At 45.5% G+C, this 21,250-nt stretch overlaps 1 protein-coding gene across 7 annotated transcripts in view; it reads right to left on the bottom strand.

Annotated features, from left to right (window-relative positions):
* Positions 1 to 21,250, bottom strand: part of PSD3 (pleckstrin and Sec7 domain containing 3) — a 201,216-nt gene that overhangs the window by 141,045 nt on the left and 38,921 nt on the right. For 6 of the 7 annotated variants that reach the window (XR_008315151.1, XM_053290550.1, XM_053290551.1 and 3 more), the window contains 2 exons: positions 14,315 to 15,368; positions 5,991 to 6,338 (listed from right to left, as the gene is read on the bottom strand). Coding sequence is in view for 6 of the 7 variants with exons in the window: in XM_053290550.1 (XP_053146525.1) it covers positions 5,991 to 6,338; positions 14,315 to 15,368 (1,402 nt within the window). In the remaining variant the exon portion in view is untranslated. The remainder of the gene's footprint in view (positions 1 to 5,990; positions 6,339 to 14,314; positions 15,369 to 21,250) is intronic. The other variant, XM_053290552.1, reaches the window with a different exon arrangement.

Below are 21,250 nucleotides of genomic sequence, written 5' to 3'. Positions count from 1 at the left end.
CACGTGGGGGACACCCAATGAGAGATGTTCCAATGGTTAGGGCATTAACAGTACTGTAACTAGTAGTTTCTATGTCTTATCCTCTCTCTAGGTCCCACAGCCACAAATAAATTAGGAGAGTACAGTATATTTATTTTATTGCGCTGTAAGGATTTATGTCCTGCCTATTTCCCCAAAGCACGTGAGGCAGCTCACAATAAAAATCAAATCATTTATAAAACTGGCAAATGAACCAAACTGGAGTCATTCCTAGGTTGCCAGTTTGAATCCCTGCTGGTATGTTTCCCAGACTATGGGCAACACCTATATCGGGCAGCAGCAATATAGGAAGATGATAAAAGGCATCATCTCATACTGCATGGGAGATGGCAGTGGTAAACCCCTCCTGTATTCTACCAAAGACAACCACAGGGCTCTGTGGGCACCAGGAGTGCACATCTTTGTTTTAAGCTGCCCTTCAGAAGAGCTAGATCTGAATCATTCAGGTGGATGTTTCATTGCATAACAAAGAGAACAGTCTACGCCTTTTACTGGGAGCTCCCACTTCCACAGCCAGCTCTACAGCCTCTTACAAATAATACCAGAATCCCATCTCCACCAACTCAGGCTGCCCTGGGTTGTAGCTTCTTCATCTCCTGCAGTGTAGGGATGGGCTCCCAATGGAGCCGGTCACCTGCTGCCCCACAGTGCACAACAATGCTCATCTACATAAGCCCATTGTCAGCATCCCAACTGCAGCATGACTAAGCAACCAAACAGGCCTATGCAAACAGAAGGGGGCTTGATTCCCAATGGTGGGGGTAGTCAGGGACAAGAAACAGGTACAGCCCCCAGTGCGCCCAAATGCATTCCTTTCCTCTCTGCCCCATTAAGGCAACCACTGCCATTCAGTCCTTTGGGGAAATGTAAAATGCAAGACTTGAAGATGCTAGCGCAGTGAAGGAGAAAGCTAGCCGACATGCCCTGGCAATAAACAGCCTGACCCTCACTTGCAGGGATGCTGCAGGGGAGTACAACATGGCTCGGTGTTCAGAGCACATAGGGACAGGCTGTACTCTTAGAAGAACATGCAAGATAAAGCTCTTCCTCCACACAGCCCAACCATCTTAGAGGCGAGTATTTTATAGAAGAGTGGATGTTTATATTAGAAGCCCGCAGTCAAAGAACTGGACAGGTGGTTCTAAATGGTATTCAAACCCACCATTGCTACTTACTGCTTTTTGGCCCCCATTACAACCTTAGGATTGACAGATCACAGTATTGCAGTAACAGTAGAAGTGGCAGTGCCCTGGATTCCAAACCTAGCAACTCCGTCCTGCCTTGACTGCCTCCCTTGCCTGCCAAACAAGCAATAATGTACAACTCCAGTTCCTAGGGCCTATGGGCAGCTTTGTCCCAATGACACTTACTTCCTGGTTCCACTTTTAAAAAAAAATAAATCCAGTGCAAATGGAATCAAACTTTAGTCCAAAATCCCCATGACCATCACAAGCCTCCAGTTCATGCATGAGTGGGAGGAATGTTTAAACTTCCAGTTCTGATTTAGAAAAGTGGGATTTACCCTGATGTCCAAATCAGCAAATCCAGGATGTTCCGTTTATGGTTCAAATTCCAGTTCCATAATCTGTCTTGTTTATAACTTCTGGTTAGAACAAGGCCAAGCTGGGATTTGCTGAATTTGGACATCACGGCAAATCTCAGTCTGCTGTAAACCAAGACTGGAAGCTTAGAAGGTCTTCCCCTCACATGTGAAATGGAAGGAAGAGGACACAAGTCTGAGGCTCATGAACATCATGGGGAACTGTGCTCTGAGCCATCAATGAACCCATCTGAACCCTTAGCTCCACCAACAATGGTTTCCTCAGGTCTTTGCTTTTCAGACCATGTTCTACTTTGTGTCACTACCTTTAGCAATTCTGTCCCCTGACCAGCCTCTCTCTAATGCTTCTTTCTACCTCCTCCCAGAGCCTTTGGATGGGGCGGTCTAGAAATGTAATTAATATGTCTCCTTACTGTGAAGTCCCCCCGCCACTTCCCCCCGCCATGTTCACCTGGAACCTAGTCTCTCCCTTTTTTCTGCACATTTGAACATCAGTAATATAGTATTACTTTCTTAAAGCATCATGGGTTATACAAGGTTTTGCCTTTGGGGGTGGGGGGGTGGCGGCGGATAAAAATCTTCTTCCAGAGCTGTCTCTCCAACAAACTCCTTTCCTCAATTCCTGTCTCCTCTGCTCTTTTCCTCAAGCCTCATTCTCCACAGACTCTCCCTTCAGTAATTACTCTGCACCTTGCCTTTGGTCTCCCTTCCTGTCTCTATCTTCTCCAAGCTCTTCCCAGTCTTCATCTATTCACTATGTAAGGCTATAGTCCCAGCCAAACTGACCATTCCCCAGCCCCCATCACAGAAGCTGGTCTGCAAACGTTCTTACTTTCCCAGCAGCTTAACAGTGAGCCATCACACTTGCTCAGCCACAAGCACAACCCTATATAAATATGAATACAGGACGCCAGGATCTTGGGTTCCGTCTCTGTGTCACGCACTAGTATGACCAAAAACAGAACTGATGCTGAGGCTGTACAAACCAGAGAGGCTCATTGCTCAATGGCTCCTCTCACTCATTCTATGGGACACAGAAATTGAGCTGCAGTCTGGGACACAGTCAGAAACGGCAACTGTGGCTCCCTCTTTAACAGCCCATTTTCTCCCTGCCATATGTCAATTGATCCCACTCCTCACACACCTCCTTTTAGACTACTCTGCACTTGGAGTTTACTATTTGTAAAGTGTGCCAACAAATCGATTTTGACTCACTCTGGTGACCACAGAGCCCTGTGGTTGCCTTTGGTAGAATACAAGAGGGGTTTACCATTGCCTCCTCCAGCACAGTATGAGATGATACCTTTCAGCATCTTCCTATAGCTCTGCTGCCCAATATAGTACCAGCGGGGATTCAAACCAACAACCTTCTGCTTGGTAGTACCAACCTTCTGCTTGGTACATTTCCCCGCTGTGCCACTTAAGGTGGTCTCACAAATGGGATTACTTGGCCTCAAGACTTGGCAAACCTTTTAACCAATATATAATTCTCTGTCCTGGATTCCATACAGCTCACAGGGGACACCTATTGGTTGCTTTGTGTGCTTCTTCCATTTATTTTCTTTCAGTGAGTGATCCTACAGATTCCAAGCTGGCTACAGCAGCAATAGTTAAGCCCCATCACACTACAGACCACTGTTTTGGTTTGCTTGGTCTTTGTGAGCTATCATGCAGGTTTTTACAATTTGTACAGCTCCTAGGTGGCTTCTGAATTTAGTCTCCAGTGCAGTCGCAATCATCATGTGTGGCGAAGGAAAAAGGGAAATGTTGCTAGGTTCTTGCAAGAAGGGCCTTCAGATGTTTATTGTGGTATTATACTGTATTTTCACAAATATAACCCACACACCAATATAATCTGCACACAAGTATAACCCGCAGCTGATAGGCAGGTTTGTAAAAAACACAACACACACAAAAACCCTTGTATTACCTGCATTTGCTCACATCATTAAATGGCCATTCAGAGCTAAAAATTGCTTCACCTCTTCTATCATTATGCTCCTATGCAAAAATTATGTTGTATACCCAACCCCCAAGCACAAGCCACTGCAGCTGGGGATTCTGGGAGTTGAAGTCAACAACATCTGGGATTCCCTGTTGGAGGGAACATTCTCCTACACCCTTGTAGTACCCACACCTACCCACCCCTGGGAAGCAAAATCTTGTATAATCCACAGGTTATATTCACAATAAATGTGGTAGAGGTCTTGAAAACACACCATACTGCTACCAGAGTTACCAGTTTAAGAATCATTCATTTACAGCAATTACAGCACAACCCTTGCCATTCCCTCTTGTGGGGGAGAAATACAATACTGCTGTACTTGGAGACTACACTGCAGAGGAGCAAATCCTGCTCATAGCCCCCCCCCCGCCCAACACTGTATAGCCTGGTCCTCACTGATAGGGATCCCACCCAATGTGGAAAGAACCAATGAGCTCACAGGCCCTATCATTCCTCCTTCTGCACAACCCTTGCCTATCACAATAGCAGGTCTTTATCATGCACACAGTATGGGGAAGATGTACAATAGAGGTGCAACAGATTAGAAAATTCTAGGGAGCACAAGGCCTTTCACACTATAATAATGGATTGGTTGTTGTTGTTTTTTTAAAGAAAATTAAAAAAGAATAGAAACAAACAACCAAACAGCAAATCAAACCACAGCTAAATTTAAAAGTGCATTAAACTCGGGGAAATGGGAGGTATATTTAGCTTATGTTCTAATTTCCAACTAAATTGGGTTCACCAACTTCCCCAGGGAAAATTATTCCAGTCCTAGTTTTCATTCTATTATGAGATGCACTACTGGGAAGATATATTACCCACACTCAAACTACTGAAGCTAATAGATTCGTTTTTGCCCAAACATTTATTTCTTGTTCCTCATTTTTGTCATTTTTATTGGTTCTGTCAGATTGTGTTTTGCATTCTCACAATGTTACATAAATTGATTATTCAGGGGTCATGAGATGCCATTTTACTCTAAGAACAACCTATTTTAGCTAGGGTTTCCCCCCAACCCTCCCCGCCTCATAACTATATTGGAACATACCAATATCCCTTCTAGCCACATGATGATGTCCTCTGCTGGAGTCAGATTCCGCTGCTTTTCTGGGGTAACACCCCACACACTGACACAATCAAGTCAGAGAAAGTAGCACGTATGGACAGCAAACAAACGCAGGTGAGCAGTGACTGTACAAGCATAACTTAATTATCAGGCTTACATCAGGAGAGCAAATGCAGAATATGTGATACAGAGTTCCTGGGACTAAATAACCAAGGTAAGGAATCACAAACTTTCCCCCAACATCTCCCTGCATATGGGAAACTGGCACATCTGGGAGGTGTCCAACACAATGCCAGCATTTTCCATCTTGTGGGGATGGGCATTTTAATTTTCAGCAATTCCCCCTTCCCTCTTCAGTTTTGCTTACCAAAACTATGTCCCTCGGGAACATACTTTCAGAAGGTACTGGACTGGTGTCTGCAGAAAGAAGTGAGGTTGGGGTTTTTGGTTTTTTTGCCAAAAATTGTGAGCCCCCACCCCCTGCAACAGAAAATGCTAGCAAAAATTAGTTTGGATGTCAGCCATTATTCATCAGTCCTGTCACAGCTACAAAGTAGAGTACAAGGCTTATACTTTCTTATTCTAGGCAAAAGGTGTTTCTACTAGAATGTCTAGCATGAGAAAGGATGTGCTGTAACTAGGTCACCAAACCATTGATTCACACACACACACACACACACACACACACACACACACACACACACACACACCAATCTCTAAAAACCAGTTTCATACCAGCATGTCCAAGAAACAGAAATCAGGACAAGGCTATGCAGATAAGAGCAGGCTCAGTTCTCAATGGCTCAAGCTAAATTCTATAGGGTCAACAAGCTGCAAAAGGGCAAACATGTTGGAGGGCAGCACAGACATTTTGGCCAACAAGCCAAGGGCAGAGGACAAACTTAACTGATATTCAGACCTATGGGAACAAGTAAAAGCACTTATATGGACACAATCAAAGTAGGGGGGAAGGGCCTTTGTTGTTGGGCAGCTCGTCTTCAACTGAGGATGACATGGGGAGGTGCAGAATGTCTCCCTGGGCCCCAAATGCATGAGATACAGCCAGACTCCCACAAGGCCCTATGTATCCAGATTTTCTCTCACGTCTCTTTCTGCATCTACCCATCACAACGATGGGCATTTTGCTAGTTTCTAATGAAAACGGACATCTTTAAGTACTCTGCCATCTGGCTCACAGATTATTTCACTAGAAAGAGCCAAGCACACTGGTGGGGCGAAGAATACATTGTTAATCACTGTTAAGGTGCAGGAGCAGCAGCAGAAGTTATATGAAAGCCATTTTTCTTTAAAGTTACCTTTCCATATGACAAGCCTCTGTGATGTCCGACTCCTTCACATCTCCTAGTCCATTGGAGATCCCATCACAATGGCCCTTCCTGATCTCTCCATCTGGAGTCCTTTCTAAAAACTGAGCGTCTTCCTTGATACGCTGCTGGATCATTGGAGTAAGTGGCATTTCAAAACTGAAATAGCTATCAGGCTCAGAATATAAAGTCTCCAGCGATTCGGCGCTATAATATAAAGAGGCATTGTCCAGAATGCTTTCAAACTGTGAGCTGTACACATCTGTTGAGACTTCAGAGTGCTGTTGCCCAAGGACATCTTCCATTCCTCCACTGACCGCTTCTTCCTCCTCCATTAGCCTAGGAATCAAAATAAAAGAAAGCTGCTCCAGTTTCTGTTTTAAGTCTTGCATGTGGGTTTGCTCAGACCTTCTGCAAGTGGCCCATACACACAGACACACACAAATATAGCCTTTCCTTTTGATCAGCAGGTATTGCCTGGTATTCACATGCCTGGTTGCAATTGTGTTGCTGTGATGGAGAACAGACACTCTTGTCTTTCCCTCTGTCGTGCCTGCCCCTCAGTACTGTGCAGAAACAAAAGTAGCCTGGATGTTGTGATGTGTACCAAGAAACAACATCAGCTCATTGTGTTCTGTGAAAAGACACACTGTATGGCTCTGCCCTAGATTAGCTTTCAGAGATTTGGAAGCTTCTGGGTCCTTTCTCCTAACATCTCTCAGCTGAGTCAAAAAACAAAGAAATAGATTAGGACTAGAGATTGACAATGGCTATTCAGAAACTTGAATGGGGCACTACAGAGATTTCATTGGCCACGCAATAGACATGTATTTCTTTCCTCTCACTGGCAATGTGTTTTGCATGTTTTTGAAGCACTACAAAAAGAGAGATTCCTGCCTGCAACCTTGGAGAAGCCACTGCCAGTCTGTGAAGACTGAGCTAGATAGACCAATGGTCTGACTCAGTATATGGCAGCTTCCTATGTTCCATCCCCAGACAATAAATTGTGGCTAGGGATGATGGGTGTTGTAGTTTGACAACAGCTGAAGAGCCAAGGTTGCCTACCCCTGCCATAGGGAGGGGTGTTGTGCACATGTAAAGATCCCATTCTTAATGAGATGAACAAACATGGGAAAGTGTCTTGTGTTTCCTGTTTCCCAGACACAGTCACATCATTCTAAAATTTGAAGCTGCTCTGAAAGGGCCATAGGTACTATTGATGCATTACCAAAATGGCATAGAAGCAGCTTCACTCTGGTCCATTCCCCACGTGGTTCCACTAATATTTGAAGAGAGGAACTAGGTGCTACTTGATGAAATCCACAAATAAGTATTAACTGATTAACAAAGTGGTTTGGCCAAATGATCATAGCTACTCTCACAGCAGCATCGCCAGCCCCCAGGGAAAAAGGAAATTAAGAAAAAGGAGCCTGAAAACCGGATGGATCTCAAAATATGGCTTATAAAGCAGAATCCAGTGCCAAGAGCAATTTTAATAATAATAATAATAATAATAATAATAAATAAATAAATAAATAAATAAATAAATTATAAATAATAATAATTAGGCAGCATCCAGACAAATTAGTAATGACAAAGCACCATTGAAAGGCATGAAACGATTTAGTCATGACTAATAACTTAAGTCCCATTCATTTCCATGGGACTTGGTCATGATGACTAACTTAGCTGGATGCTGCCCATTATTGTTAAAGAGTTCAATACGTTTATAATAAATGCAAGCAGATTTGTGCTCCAAAATGCAATAAATATCAGAAATGTATAAACTGAGTCCAGTTTCGTTTATATACAGCCAGCCTTTGCCATCATAACTGGTGCTTTTTACTATTTCTGAGCACTTCCGTAGTTTATCTAACCATTCATTTAAATCGGGGGTTTATGCCAATTATCAGGCATAAGAGAAAACAGATTTTGGATTATGTCTTTTTCTTATTTCCTTTTACACTTCCCCCGGGGGCCGATGATGAAAATAGATTGCCCCCGCCCGATACAGATGTAACACTCGCAAACTCTCAAGAGACCAGGAGCTCTCCCAAGATCATGTGCTCTCTCTATACAAATTCCCCCACTCTTCCCCCTCTAGACTTAAGCATGACATCAGTACCAATATTAACAGCGGCTTCTCCAAGGTTGCAGGCAGGAATCTCTCTCAGCCCTATCTTGGAGATGCCAGGGAGGGAACTTGGAACCTTCTGCTCTTCCCAGAGTGGCTCCATCCACTCCCTGAGGGGAATATCTTCCAGGGCTCACACTTCTAGTCTCCCTTTCATATGAAACCAGGGTGGACCCTGCTTAGCTAAGGGAACAAGCCATGCTTGCTACCACAACACCAGCTCTCCTCTCCAAGAACAGAGCAGAAAAAAGGTTATTTCTTCACAATGTCTTAATCAGAACAGGACCTACATGTCTGCATTAGCCTGTAAGGAGTTATTCAGACAACTGACTTAACAAAAACTGCCCTGTTATGGATAGGTTTACTGAAGTTAAAGAAACTACTCTTATAAGTACGGTAATTGTAATTTGGCCCTGGTGGTCAGCAGGGGGAGAGCAACTAGCCCTATCCATTCCCAGCACAGCATCCCTCCAGTGGCTGTTGCTGGTGTCTACCTTTTGTTTCTTTTTTAGATGGTAAGCCCTTTGGGGACAGGGAGCCATCTTTATTTGTTTGCTTACTTTCTCTATAAACCGCTTTGGGAACTTTGGTTGAAAAGTGGTATATAAATATTGGTCGTATTCATATTCCCTTTTGAGAGAAGGGACTGGCCACACACTTCATTTATCCATGTAATGAACTTCAGAATAAATGACAAAGCAGTTGCTATGGAACACAGAAGGTTAGTAATTAAAAGCAGTTTAACTATGGTTCATTACAGTTAAGACTCCTGCTGTCATGTTTATAATTGTTTGAAATACGTATTACTCGTGTCTGCATCATGTGCATAACATTAATTGCTTACTTACCCTACAAATGAAAACATAATCCTATGCAGTTTGCAGAATAAGAGGAAACTGGAACAGGTCTTCCAGCTGGAGCAGCAAGATAGTTTTGCCTCTGAAGCAGGAGAAGCTAAACTGTGCTGATTTAAAAAAATAGACTAGACACAGGAGGCATGTATGTGCATGTATACTAAGGATGCTACAATGATTTACCCTCCTCCTTTCAAGTTCCTGATCTCAGGTGTGCTAGGATAGAGGAAACCCAGAAACACAGAAGTATTGCGAGCTGCATCCATGCAATCTGAAAAAGTCCAAGTGCTGGAGGAAGTTATCCAACTAGCGCAAACCTTCCACAACTCGTGATCTGCCAAGCCAAACGGAGCCCACAGCTATTTATTGTGGCTTGCCAGGTGTTTGATGACAAACCCCACCCCACCCCCACCCCTGCTTTCCCAGTCTCTTGGAGGCAACAAAAGCAGATTTATCACCCTCTGGGAGGTGTAGAGATCTTGGTAGATCAGAAGTTGAGCAGCTCTGTGCTAATGATGGAAGAACTGTAAGAAGGAAGCAGGCATGGCAGCTATAGCTTGATGAACATAAACGAACAAATGAAGCTGTCTTCTGCAGGTCCATCCAGCTCAGTATTGTCTACACTAGTTGGCAGTGGCTCTCTAGGGTCTCATCCAAACCATGGGCTCTATCATAGAGCTACATGGATACTTCTGAGGAACGTATGAAGTTGCCTGATACCAAGTCAGATCACTGATCCCCTCTAGCTCAGTATTACCTACACAAGGGCCATCCCAGCTTTCCCCGGGAGACTGAACCTGGGACCTTCTGCATGCAGAGCAAATGCTCTACAGCCAAGCTACGGACCCTCACCAACAGTGGGGGAAGAGAAGCAGTTTAGGTTCAGTGGGGCTAGCAGAGCAGTAGTGGAGACTGGGAACTGCACAACTTGTGATTCTCAGGGCTGGTTCATCAACAGCCCATATGCGGGCCAATTCTCACTGCGCATAACCTGAGACCTACGGACATGGAAGTCTATGCAAGAAGGCTCCATTCACACAGGCCAATGACTTGTTTTTCATGGCAGACAAATCACAAAAGTGGAGTCTACACACATAAAGGCCAAGTTCACAGCCAACAATCTGTGTGTGGTGGGAGACACCATGTGGGCCCAAGGTCCACTCACACACCACTATGCATAAGCAATCTACACACCAAGACCATGTGCCAACCAGCCCTCACTCAACCAGCTGGAGTCTCATTTAGTTTCTTAAACTTTACTCAGTCCTATTCTTCACAGATCAACGTCTTTTCGCAATGTGCCATCAAGTCAAACTAATTAGTCCCTGTCAACTATAGATACAGCTCAGCTCAGGAAAATATGGAGTCGTCCCCATGTCATATCTGCACAAGCCTCTTACCTGATTCATGCCCACACATTCAGTGCTGGTCACTCAAATGCCCCACCATCCCTCAAAACCAGCTCCTCCAGTAGCCGTCTACACTGAAACCCTAACTCCCCATCTGCTGGCTGTAAATCAAAGGAGAAGGGGGTTTTTAAGTTCTCATTTTCATTTGTATCTTGCCTGCAGTCAGGAAGCCAGGCTGAGCATTCTGACTAGCTTTGGAATAACCTGAATAATCAAAAGGAGCAATGCTGGATGCATTCAGCATTTCAAGAAGGGGCCTGTGGCTGGCCTTGGACCAGAATGTGTTGCTTGGTGCTGGAGCTTTACTGTTGCTCTAACTGACATGTCAAAAGGAATGCCAGAAAAGTAAGATGCTGTTTTAAAACCATTTTTTAAAAATATCTGCATGAGTTGGCAGCTATTTTTTTTTAATACACACAAACCATTCCCAGTACACTCAATGCACAGTGCAGATACATTCTGTGCACGCGTTGGGTTTTTTTGTTTTTTGTTTTACTTTTCACTAAATACTAAGTTAGGAATCAAAATGTGGAACCAAGGAATTTTAATGCTGTTCTCAAGACATAAGCCTGGTTCTCAAGACATAAGCCTGGTTCAGAAATAAGGTTATATATCAGAAATAACCATGGCAAGGTTAGCACCTTGTGAATGAGCCTACAGGAGCGATGAGCTAGTGTGCTTACTCACAGGAGGAGAGTACAAGCTTCTGCTTTCACTTTAAGAACAAACGGCAGTTCTGTGTTACATACAAACTCAGAGAAAAACAGTTTGTTAACTAACTAGAGTAGTATCTCCCAACACTAGTATGCCACAGGACACTGGGCAGTGTGCTGTGGCCGAGTCATTTTGAATCGTCTCCAGATGTTGGGAGTTGAAATTCTCTGCTTTTGAAGTCGACTTGCCCCATAATGCAATGGTAAGGATGTGTCCTTCCCAGTGCGTAAGGAGCAAGCTTAAGTTCCCTACATTTTGAGGCGGTTTGCTCATTTGAATCAGCTCCAGGAGCTGATGAGCCAGGAGTGACACCAGGATGCTTTCCAGACTAGACCCTACAATGGGGTCAGGACATATCTCGGAGGTGTGCTTCCACACTTCCTGCGTCGGTGACACAGCAGTCCCTACGCAGACAGCAGGGTGCCGTTCACATTTCCAATGCCTTGTTGCGAATTTAATTGCTGTGATATAGAGCTAGGACACTGTATATCCGGTGTGGAAAAGTTGCTGGGTTTTTGGGTTGCTGTGAGACTGCTCCCCGTGCTGTTTACGATCCGAATGCGACTTGCCTGAATGAAGGCATTTTGCTGCTGCTGAGCAGCTAGTCTGGAAAGCGCCCAAGAGCGGAATATGCACCAGGAGTGACACCAGGAGTGGAATATGCACCAGGAGCGACATGTCATTCATTCATTCATTCGATTTCTATACCGCCCTTCCAAAAATGGCTCAGGGCGGTTTACACAGAGAAATAATATTCCTATTGCATTACGAAGGCGAATCAGCTTTAGGAGGGATGCAAGGGACAGCTACAAATAAGAATAAAAAATATATTAGAATAATGAAAAGGAAACTAAAACAAACACACACACAGCAGCTTTGCCAGCACACACAAAAGAGTTGTGTTTTGGGGGGCTGCCTAGCCCAGTATGTTTAATTGTGTCCCTGGATGAAAAGGGTTGAGAAACACTGAACTAGAGAGAACAAGTGAGAACATCAAAACCAGAATATCAAACTGTGCTTTAGTATCCTGGTTTGTGCCTCAGTTTGTATATAATACAAATGGCAGTTTATGAAAGCAAAAGCTCTGCTTCTCTTGCTACAAGAGAGGGGAGAGGGAGGATGCACATATCCACAACTTCCTTACACCCACTCATCTGAGATGTAGAGCTATCGTTTGAACATTAGCTATGTGGTTCTATCTTGTTCAACAGATGACAAGTACATGAAAGGCATATATAGCAGTATTATCTATATATTTAATTCTCTTAGGCACACCCGTGGCTAATCCCATGCGTGGCAGCTCTCGCGAGAGTTTGAAGAGCTGCCGGACAGCCACGGGTGGGATGAAAGCAAATGGTGGGGCTGGCCAGCCAGGGAGGCGGGCAGTGGTGGAGGCCGGCTGGCCAGTGGAGAAGCGGCAGCGGCCTGGCCCACGGGCTGCAGAGGGAAAGTGGCTGTGGCAGTCCAGCCAACTGGCCACAGAGGAGAAGTGGCGGCGGCGGCAGCCCTCTGGCCACAGAGGGGAAGAGGCAGCCCGGTCGGCCATGAAGAAGACGTGGCAGTGGCTCGGCTGGCCGTGGAGGGAAAGCAGCAGCCCGGTTGGCCGCAGAGGAAAAGTGGCGGACCCTTCAGCAACAGAGGCAAAGCGGCGGCGGCCCAGCCAGCCATGGAGGGAAAGCGGTGGCCGGGCTGGCCAGCTGCAGAGGGGAAATGAGCTGGTCGGAGGCAGGGTAGAACAAATTGAGGCAGGGGGGAGAACAAACTGGGCTGGGGGTGGCAGAACGAAATGGGGCTGAAGTGTTTGGTGGGGGGAAAGGGAGAACTAGCGGTGCAGATCCTCTGCATCAGGTCAGTTTGTTGTTATTATTACTTATTTAAAATATTTATATCCTGCCCCTCCAGTACATTACTCACAACAATAAGTTTAACACAACAGTTTAACACAACAAAATACAATGTAGAATAAAAACAAAACAAACCCAAGTAAAATTAATGCCCACCCCCACCAGGCTGTAATTAAACACATTGTGTGGACATAGTAGTGGCCACAATGCCCAAGTGCTGGTTCACTCATTACCAATACTAGAGGTTAGCAAGCAGGGCAGTTGCTGGGGCCTGGACCTATTAAGATGTCCACATCGGTCAAGAGTTGGCACCCACAACCTACTCCTCATTTGGTGAAGAGCCTTCCAACTTATTAGCTGGAGTCACTGGCTCCTCTGAGCCCTTCACAGAACAGCGAGTGCCTCCTCCCCAGTGAACCTCTGTACACTAAGGCTTCATTGAGTATCCCTTGCCCACTGGAAGTTTGTCTGGCAATTACGAGACTCCGTTCTGGCATGAAAGCTGTGAGATTCTCTTCCTCAGAGGCTCAACAGGCTGTGTGGCTCTGCAATTTCTTAGGCAGCTTGTAAAAGGCATTCATTCTGCTAAGCCTTTGTCCCTTAGTCTTTGAAGAAACTTAGTTTTCTGGATGCTTTATTTGTAAGTGTGTGACTGCCATTATATTGTGATTTTGGTATCTTATGATGCCAGAATGAAAGGCATCCTATGATGCCGTTTCGTACATTTTTATATTTTTGGCCTGTCGCATATTGTTATGGTGCCCTACTTTCAGTGCTATATATGGTACAGCACAGCAGCGGAGGGAGGTCAGCGGCGGCCTGGGTTCCACCGCCACGGCCCCCCTAGCCCCATCCCCTGCTTCTGACATCTGACGCAGAGAGCATTTAGCCCTTTCCCCGCATCTGGCGTCAGACACAGGGGCGTGGCTTTGCTCCCAAACAGGAGCCCCGCGGCCCCATTTGGGAGCTAAATCAGCCAGCGCTGTGCTTGCAGCACAGCCAGGAGCAGCTCTCCCTGCCTTTAAAAGGCAGGGAGAGTTGCTCCAGCGGTGCTGCGAATGCAGCGCTGGTCATTTTAGCTCAAGAATGAGGCTGTGCGGTCCCATCTGGGAGCTAAGCCATGGCCCCCGCATCTGAGGGACGGCGGCCCGGGTTTTTTGAACCCATCTGCTCAATGGTGGTGCCCCTGGTACAGCACTATACAGATTCTAAAACATAATAAACTAATAAACTAACAGAACAGCCATGCCTCTGTCTTCTCACCCAGGACAATTCCCTCAACAAAATTGCCCAGCAGCAGCCAGCATTCTGGAGATAGATTCATGTGCCCTCCCACACCTGGAGACAGATACATTTTTACCTGTCTTTGCCTAGCACAAATCTCCTCTCCTGAAGCCGGTTCTTCTTTTCTTCTTCTATAAAGACTTCATCCTCACCACCTTCAGCCAGTGAAGCTAAAGGTCGGAGGTTTTCCCAAGATTCATTCGAAGAGCTCTCAGACAAACCAAGTCGCTCTGGTGAAGCCATGAATTGAGCGCGATGGTTTGGTATACTGGAGAATGTTCTCCTTTCTATACTATCAGTCTCAGAGTGTCCCATTCCCTTCTGCTCCTCTGCTTTTTGTATCCACAGGATTTCTACCCCTTGAAATTCCACATGTTTGCTTACAGCCGTCTCTTTTGATATCCTCCTCTCAGGGTTTTTTTCCATTTTGCCTGGGTCAACAACAGAAAACTCCCGCTCAAAGTCTGCCCAGGCACCACCCAGAACACCAACAGTGCCCTCGCCTTTGCTCTCTGGCTCTATCAGAGGTATATGGCAACTTGTTTCGTACATTTTGTGGACCTCCTCAGTTCCACCAGCAGCAGCTTGTGATGTCTCCGGCTGTATTTCCAGAGTTAGGAGTTGAATTGTTGAGTCTTCTTCTGTGATCCAATACAATTTTTTCTCAGCTGTTACTTCAGATGGACGAATCATTTCTGCAGCTTTTTCTTGGCCTGCAAGAACTTTTTCTTTGGCTGCCTCTTCAACCAGTCTGCCAGTTCTCCCTTCTTTTTCCAATTGCATCTGCGAACCAAAAGCACTATTTTGTCTGTCTTGTGCTGTTTCAGATTCCATCTCTTGAGACATTCCCACAATCCCACTCAGTTTACCAACAGATTGTGAGACTTCTTCTTCTATTGGAGGTATTTGTAACCCCTGAGAAAATGACACCACCCCATCTCCAGGTCTGCCATTCTCATGAGGCCCAAGAAGCAGTTGGTCACTTGGCTGCCCATCTGAAGCACACGTTAGAGCCACTCCATGAATCTCAGATGATGTTTCCAACGTTTTGGCACCTTCGTCCATGGCCCCATATTCTGGGAATTCGTTGGTGACATTGTGCGGGAGGAGAGTGCTACCTCCATGGCTACCTGCAACAAACAAACAAAAATTCAAGGACTTCATTCCATGTCCAATATTTTGTCTGCATTCCCGCTGCATGGAAACAGTGTTCCATTTTGGTCCCTCTTGTATGATGTCACTTCTGATTTAGTCTTATTATTAGTCTTGTTTTTAGTGCAGCTCTGAGGTTTGGGACAGCAACATATTTGAAAGAGAAGGTGCCAAGTTAGAAAAGTCCAAATAGTCTAGAGGCATAACTTCAAACTAAAATAAATGTAATAACCATTCTCTCTTACCCAAAAGCTTTGAGACCAGTGAAAAGAACTAGTGTTTGCTAACAGAAAATGGTCAACACTTTGCCAGACAAAAAATTCTCAATATTCTTTGAAGTCAGCCATGACAACTGGTTGCACGAATCCACTGACCATAAGTCACTTGCCAGCACTGAGCATCTATGCCCCTGTTCCACATCTCCAACACTGACTTTGGTGCTTCTTGCAAATGCCCAGCTGAAAGGGATTTAAGCCATGCCTATTTTCCCTCAAGAAGAACTTGGGGTAGGAAAAAAGGGGTAGTTTCTCTCTCTTCCTGCTGGGTTTTTGCAGAAGGCGGCAGAAGAGGCATGGTTTGCACCTTCTGAAGAAGGAGGCAAAAAGTAAAAACCCGTCACTCCATTCTCTCTCACATGTTTCTGGGCTCAGCAAGGGGAAAAGTGGTAACCACAAACAATGAGAGGCTGGCAAGCCAACATATGTATATGTTTATAGTGCAACCAGAAAAGAATTTAAAGTGCCTGTCATCCATCCAAAGTAACCCCTTCAATTCACATAGTTGAAACATACTAGAATTGGCATTTGGCACTGATGGAAAGAGATTACAGTAAACTCAGGATGAGCCTGCAACATTGGCCCCATTAACTGACAGTGGGGTCTACATAGCAAGATCTCACACCATTGGGATTTCCTTGTGAATACTGAACTTTGTGGGAAGGGCCAATTGCAAAGATCTGTCTTGCCTGATCTAGAGACAATGGGATGGAAAGGGCCCATGAGATTAAATCCCACAGCAGCATGGGGTCTCACTACTGGGAAGTAGCTGACAGATGCATGTGTAATGGGGTCAGTTGACAGATTCAGTTCCTTTAGAGTCCTACTGAAGAACTTCTAACGCATGACAGCTACCAGCAATATGCAGTATCCCATCACTGCACTGAAACTTTATTTAAATGGTACTGCAGCTGGGGGGGGGAAATACAGTACTGTTATCAGTGGCACATGGATTTTACAGCATTATCCCTCAAACTGTACCCAGTAACACTTAGGATGTTGGCTTTGCTCTACTTTGTTCTTTAGACCGATGAAAACTGAGTTAATTAGAAAACCTATTTAGAGACGGTAGCTTGCAAAAAGGCGATTCAGTACCCAGTATCACCCATTGTTCTGATACAACACTGGTTTCAATTGTTTGTAATGGAAACCACGGGGTACTTTATCTGAGTGACAAGATGAAGAGATGCATTCTTGGAGGGTAAAGTAGCAAGAATTAGTCATCAAAGGAGCAGAAACTGCTATCATACAATCATACCACAACAATAATAATAACAATAACAACACTTTGCATATAACACTGAGTTTTGGAAGCACCTCAAGCACCTTGGAGGTCCAGTAAGCATCTGCCCACCCACCCCTATCTCTACGCGAGGGGCTACTGCAGTTCCCTCACATAGGTCTGAACTGCATCTCAACCCTTCTGCCACCAGTTGCTTTTCTGCTGAAGTTATTCCACCTGCGCGCACACACCCATGCAGGCAGCCATCCCCCCCTCCCGCCCCGTGCCACACACACACACACACACACACACACACACACACACACACACTGCTGGAATTCTCTGGGTGGCTACTCCTTTTGGAGACTGAATTTCAGGAAGAAAGGTTCTAGTCTCCCTACACTGATATCTCCTTTATTGTTGTTAATGTGTAGAGATTCTATTTTATGGCTGGAAGAGCATTTGTTCAGTTTGCAGTCTGCAGCGGTACAGGTACAGAGCTGACCACCTCAGTTTGAACTAGGCCCTAGCAAGGTCATAGCAGAGATGAGATTTAAACTGAGAACGCTGTGGTTCATAGTTCAGTCTTTTGCTAATGTCAGGGTGCCGGCATGCAATTTGCTTCCATTTATCCTGGAGCTGTGCGTTAAATAACTAATACAGGGCAACAGAACAATAGTTGCTTAGGGAACATTTTGAGTGGACCTGGCTTGCTGAAGTCATATTGACACAAATTGTTGACCCAATCTACAAGACAATTATCACCTATTTGTCCACATGATTTTGCCACTGTTTAATTTACACTGTCAATGGAAATTTGCCCTGTACTGTATCTAAAATAAAAGCAGCAATGCCTTCCACTGCAAGGAAGTGAAGAAACCCACAAATAAATACCCACAGCAAGAGGTTAAAGTTCTGGTAAGAGTGCTTATCTGTCTTACAAGAATCAGATATCAAAAAATAATACAGCTTGTTTCTTTCCCTAAAGCAAGACTTGTCCTCAGAATGCATCGATACCATCTACTAAATATCACCTAGAAATGCAAGTTTTGGAGTTTTGAAGGTGTGGGAAACAGATGGGGCTTCTTCCAGGGGAAAAAAATCTAGAAATTTGAAATATATGCAATACTTAAGGCAATGATCTTTGCTATTTCCTCAAGCAGGGACCACTTTGGCAACCCCCTCCCCCCAATCCTTCAATGTGAGAGTCATTTTCTACTGTGCTGACCATTGCACAATACTGCATTTTTCTGAATGCTGGGAAGACCCTTTAAGAAAGACGGAACTCTCTCCTAAGAACTTTATGGGGGAAACACTTCTCATTACTCCATGCACATCTTCCAAGATTGTGCAAGGGCCAAGAGGGCTCAATTTACCTTAAAGGAGCCTCACTGGTGCTGGGCAAAATGCAGCACTGCACAATGGGAATGGTAGTCTCTGCATGGTGCTAGAAGGATTGTGCAGGACACTCAGCTTTGACTGACACTTCACACAGGATCAACAATCAATTAGTCAGGGATTCACACATAGGGTTGAGGGGGCTGCCACTGCCCCTGGGGCCTTACAATTAAGAATGCTGACTTAAGGGCGATTCACACATTACATCGTGCATAGGTACAGGTTTCCTCACATGCACTTGTGATAATGCTACAACAGAAGCATTCATTTTAAAAATGAACCCAAGAATTGAATCCCTCTGTAGTGACCAGGCTCCCCTCCCTCTAAAGAGTTAACCAGAAGTGAACCCTTGTCTTGACTGACAGGCTGGTGACCTACATAGATTGCCCAATCAGTACACCGGGAGGAGCGGGGGACTAGAGAGCTGTTGCTGGGAATTCTGGGAACAAGAAAAGAAGTTCTGTGATGGAGGAGCATGGGGACATCTGGCAGTGGAGTTTGCTGCAACAGGATGACTGCAGCTCTTGGAAGATAGAAATGAAGGGGCTTGATTCTCAACAGGAGTTTGGTGAGTTCAAGGAAAGAAAGCCTGGGCTTTGGCTTCGGGAAGATTAATTTATGGAAAGGTTTGTTTAGTCAGATTTTGTGTTAGAAACTTATATTTCTTTGTGCTTTGTATATCCCTGTTAATGTTCTAGTATTGCTTACCTGCAATTAAAATAAGCAACACTAGCCTATGCCCAACCCACCAAGGGCGTTGCAAAAGACTCTGTAAACATCTAAGTGTGCCTAAATGCAACCTAAAACTGTAGCCTAAGACAATCTATTTTTGTAACCTACTAAGTATTTTTGAATTGTAACTAAATCTAAAAGCCTCAGATGGAAGCAGTCTGTAATAATTGAATAAAACTTTATTTGTTCTTTTCTTTTTACAAGCCTCTCAGAGTTGGTTTTTAACTCAAGAAAAAGAGAAGGCAGAAGGGGGATTTTCTGGTGCAAATGCATCCTCAAACGCTCAGCAGCTATCAGTTTTCTCATCACACGTAGGCCTACACATGGAAGGTGTTTGTATTTAGCCAATAGCAAAATACAAGTCCAAGGAGGTTCAAGCTCTGTCGATAAGAGGGGTGGTGGTGGCAGCATTTTGATTCTACCGGAAATATAGATTAGTTTTAGGAGAAGCCCAGCTGGACAGCTCACCAGGGATGATCCAGCATTTCCCCCCTCCCGTGTGCTGCTCTGAGACAAAGGCTTTAAATCTGTTACATGGTGCCCAGTGGTTGGGATGTTGAACAGCCACCAGAAGGCCCCAGAGACCAGGTGTGGAGCCTGACCGCCAGCGGTCTATGTGAGGCCGCAGCAGCAGCCCCACCCACCCCACCCCCTGCATCTCACGTCAGAACCGGGGGCTAGCCATGCCCCCGCATCTGACGTCAGATGCGGGGGCGTGGTCTGGCTCCCAAACGGAGCTGCGCGGCCCCTTCAGGAGCTAGTCTGGGACTGGCACTGCATTTGCAGCGCAGCCAGAGCAGCCTGCCTTAAGGGAAGGCAGCGCCAGCCATCAAAGGCAGAGAAGAGCCACTCCTGGCCACACTGCGAACACAGCGGCCATTTAACTCCTGAACGGGGGCCGTGCAGCCCCCACTCAGGAGCTAAACCAGCACCCCCGCAACTGACGTCAGATGAGGGGGGATGTCGGGGCCATGAGGCACAGCCCCTGATTGGGCACATCATGGGTTCTTTGAACCTGCTGACCCAATGGTGGCTCCGCCCTTGCCAGAGACCAGTGGTCCCTCTAAGGCTGGGGTGTGCTCACAAGTTTTTTGATGTCCGCTCAGTTAATTTTAAACCCCACTCAAGTTAAATCAGAAGGGCCCCACTCTGAACGCAAGTGTGCGCACAGTGCCTTGATACTGCCACCCAGGATAAAACTCATTACACACACAGATGAAAAAAATTAGAGAGAACACTGCCAGAAACCAGTTCTCTCTCTCTCTCTCTCTCTCTCTCTCTGTGTGTGTGTGTGTGTGTGTGTGTGTGTGCTGCTCTTTTACTCTTGGAGTGAGAAAGCATGTTGTTTTGTTGTTGTTGTTTTTTACTAGGAAGCCTACTTTTTTTGTCTGTGACCAAAAAAAAGATTGCAAGCACACACAGTTATTTTAATTTTGAGTTGTCAGGATTGAAGGATAGCTAGGTTAGAATGGAGAGGGACCACTGCATGTTTTTGCAGTCTGGCTGGGAAACTCTACAAACCAGCCCTCCAGAGAAGGACATGACAGCCAATATGTCCCAGGCAGAGAAAAGGGAAGAAGTTGCTGAGGTAAGCAATGATCCAGGACTGAAGTCAGCACTAGATGCCGGTGCAGAGGCAACCACCCAGAACCCAGAGTACTGGAAGCTCCTAGTGGAGCTCTAAAAGCTGGAACTAGACAGGCAGCAAGGGCTGGAAATTAAAAGACTGGAATTGGAAGCCCAAAGGGCCAAGAGAGAGCTGCAAGTGCAAAAGCTAGAGAGGGCTGAGAGAGAGGTGGAGATCAGAAAAATGGAATTTGCCCATGAGGCTGAAATGGCCCGGATAAGTAGAGGGCAAACAGAACCAGTTGCCTCAGCCAACTCTGCTACCTCAACCACTCAAGGGGAAAAGCTCAAATTCCTAGAGTTCAAGGAAGGTGAGGATCCAGACACTTTTCTCTCCAATTTTGAAAGTACCTGCCAGGGTTAGAGCATCAAAGAGGACTTGTATATGAGGTACCTGAGACCTTGTTTGACTGGTTCCCTTCTGGCTGTGTCATCAGAAATGTCAGTCAGTGACATGGAGGGCTATGTGCTGTTCAAAGACATGGTTAAGTCCAGGCAGGGAGAAGAGGTGTATGCACTGGCCTTCCATCCCCCTATATGGTCTAGTGTGAAGCCTATATGCTCACCGAGGGGAGGCCTTACAGGAATGCCTCAGTGCACAGGGAAG

Source organism: Hemicordylus capensis, chromosome 2, assembly GCF_027244095.1.
Source record: "Hemicordylus capensis ecotype Gifberg chromosome 2, rHemCap1.1.pri, whole genome shotgun sequence".
Taxonomy (NCBI): domain Eukaryota; kingdom Metazoa; phylum Chordata; class Lepidosauria; order Squamata; family Cordylidae; genus Hemicordylus; species Hemicordylus capensis.
This window is presented reverse-complemented; position numbering and strand designations above follow the sequence as displayed.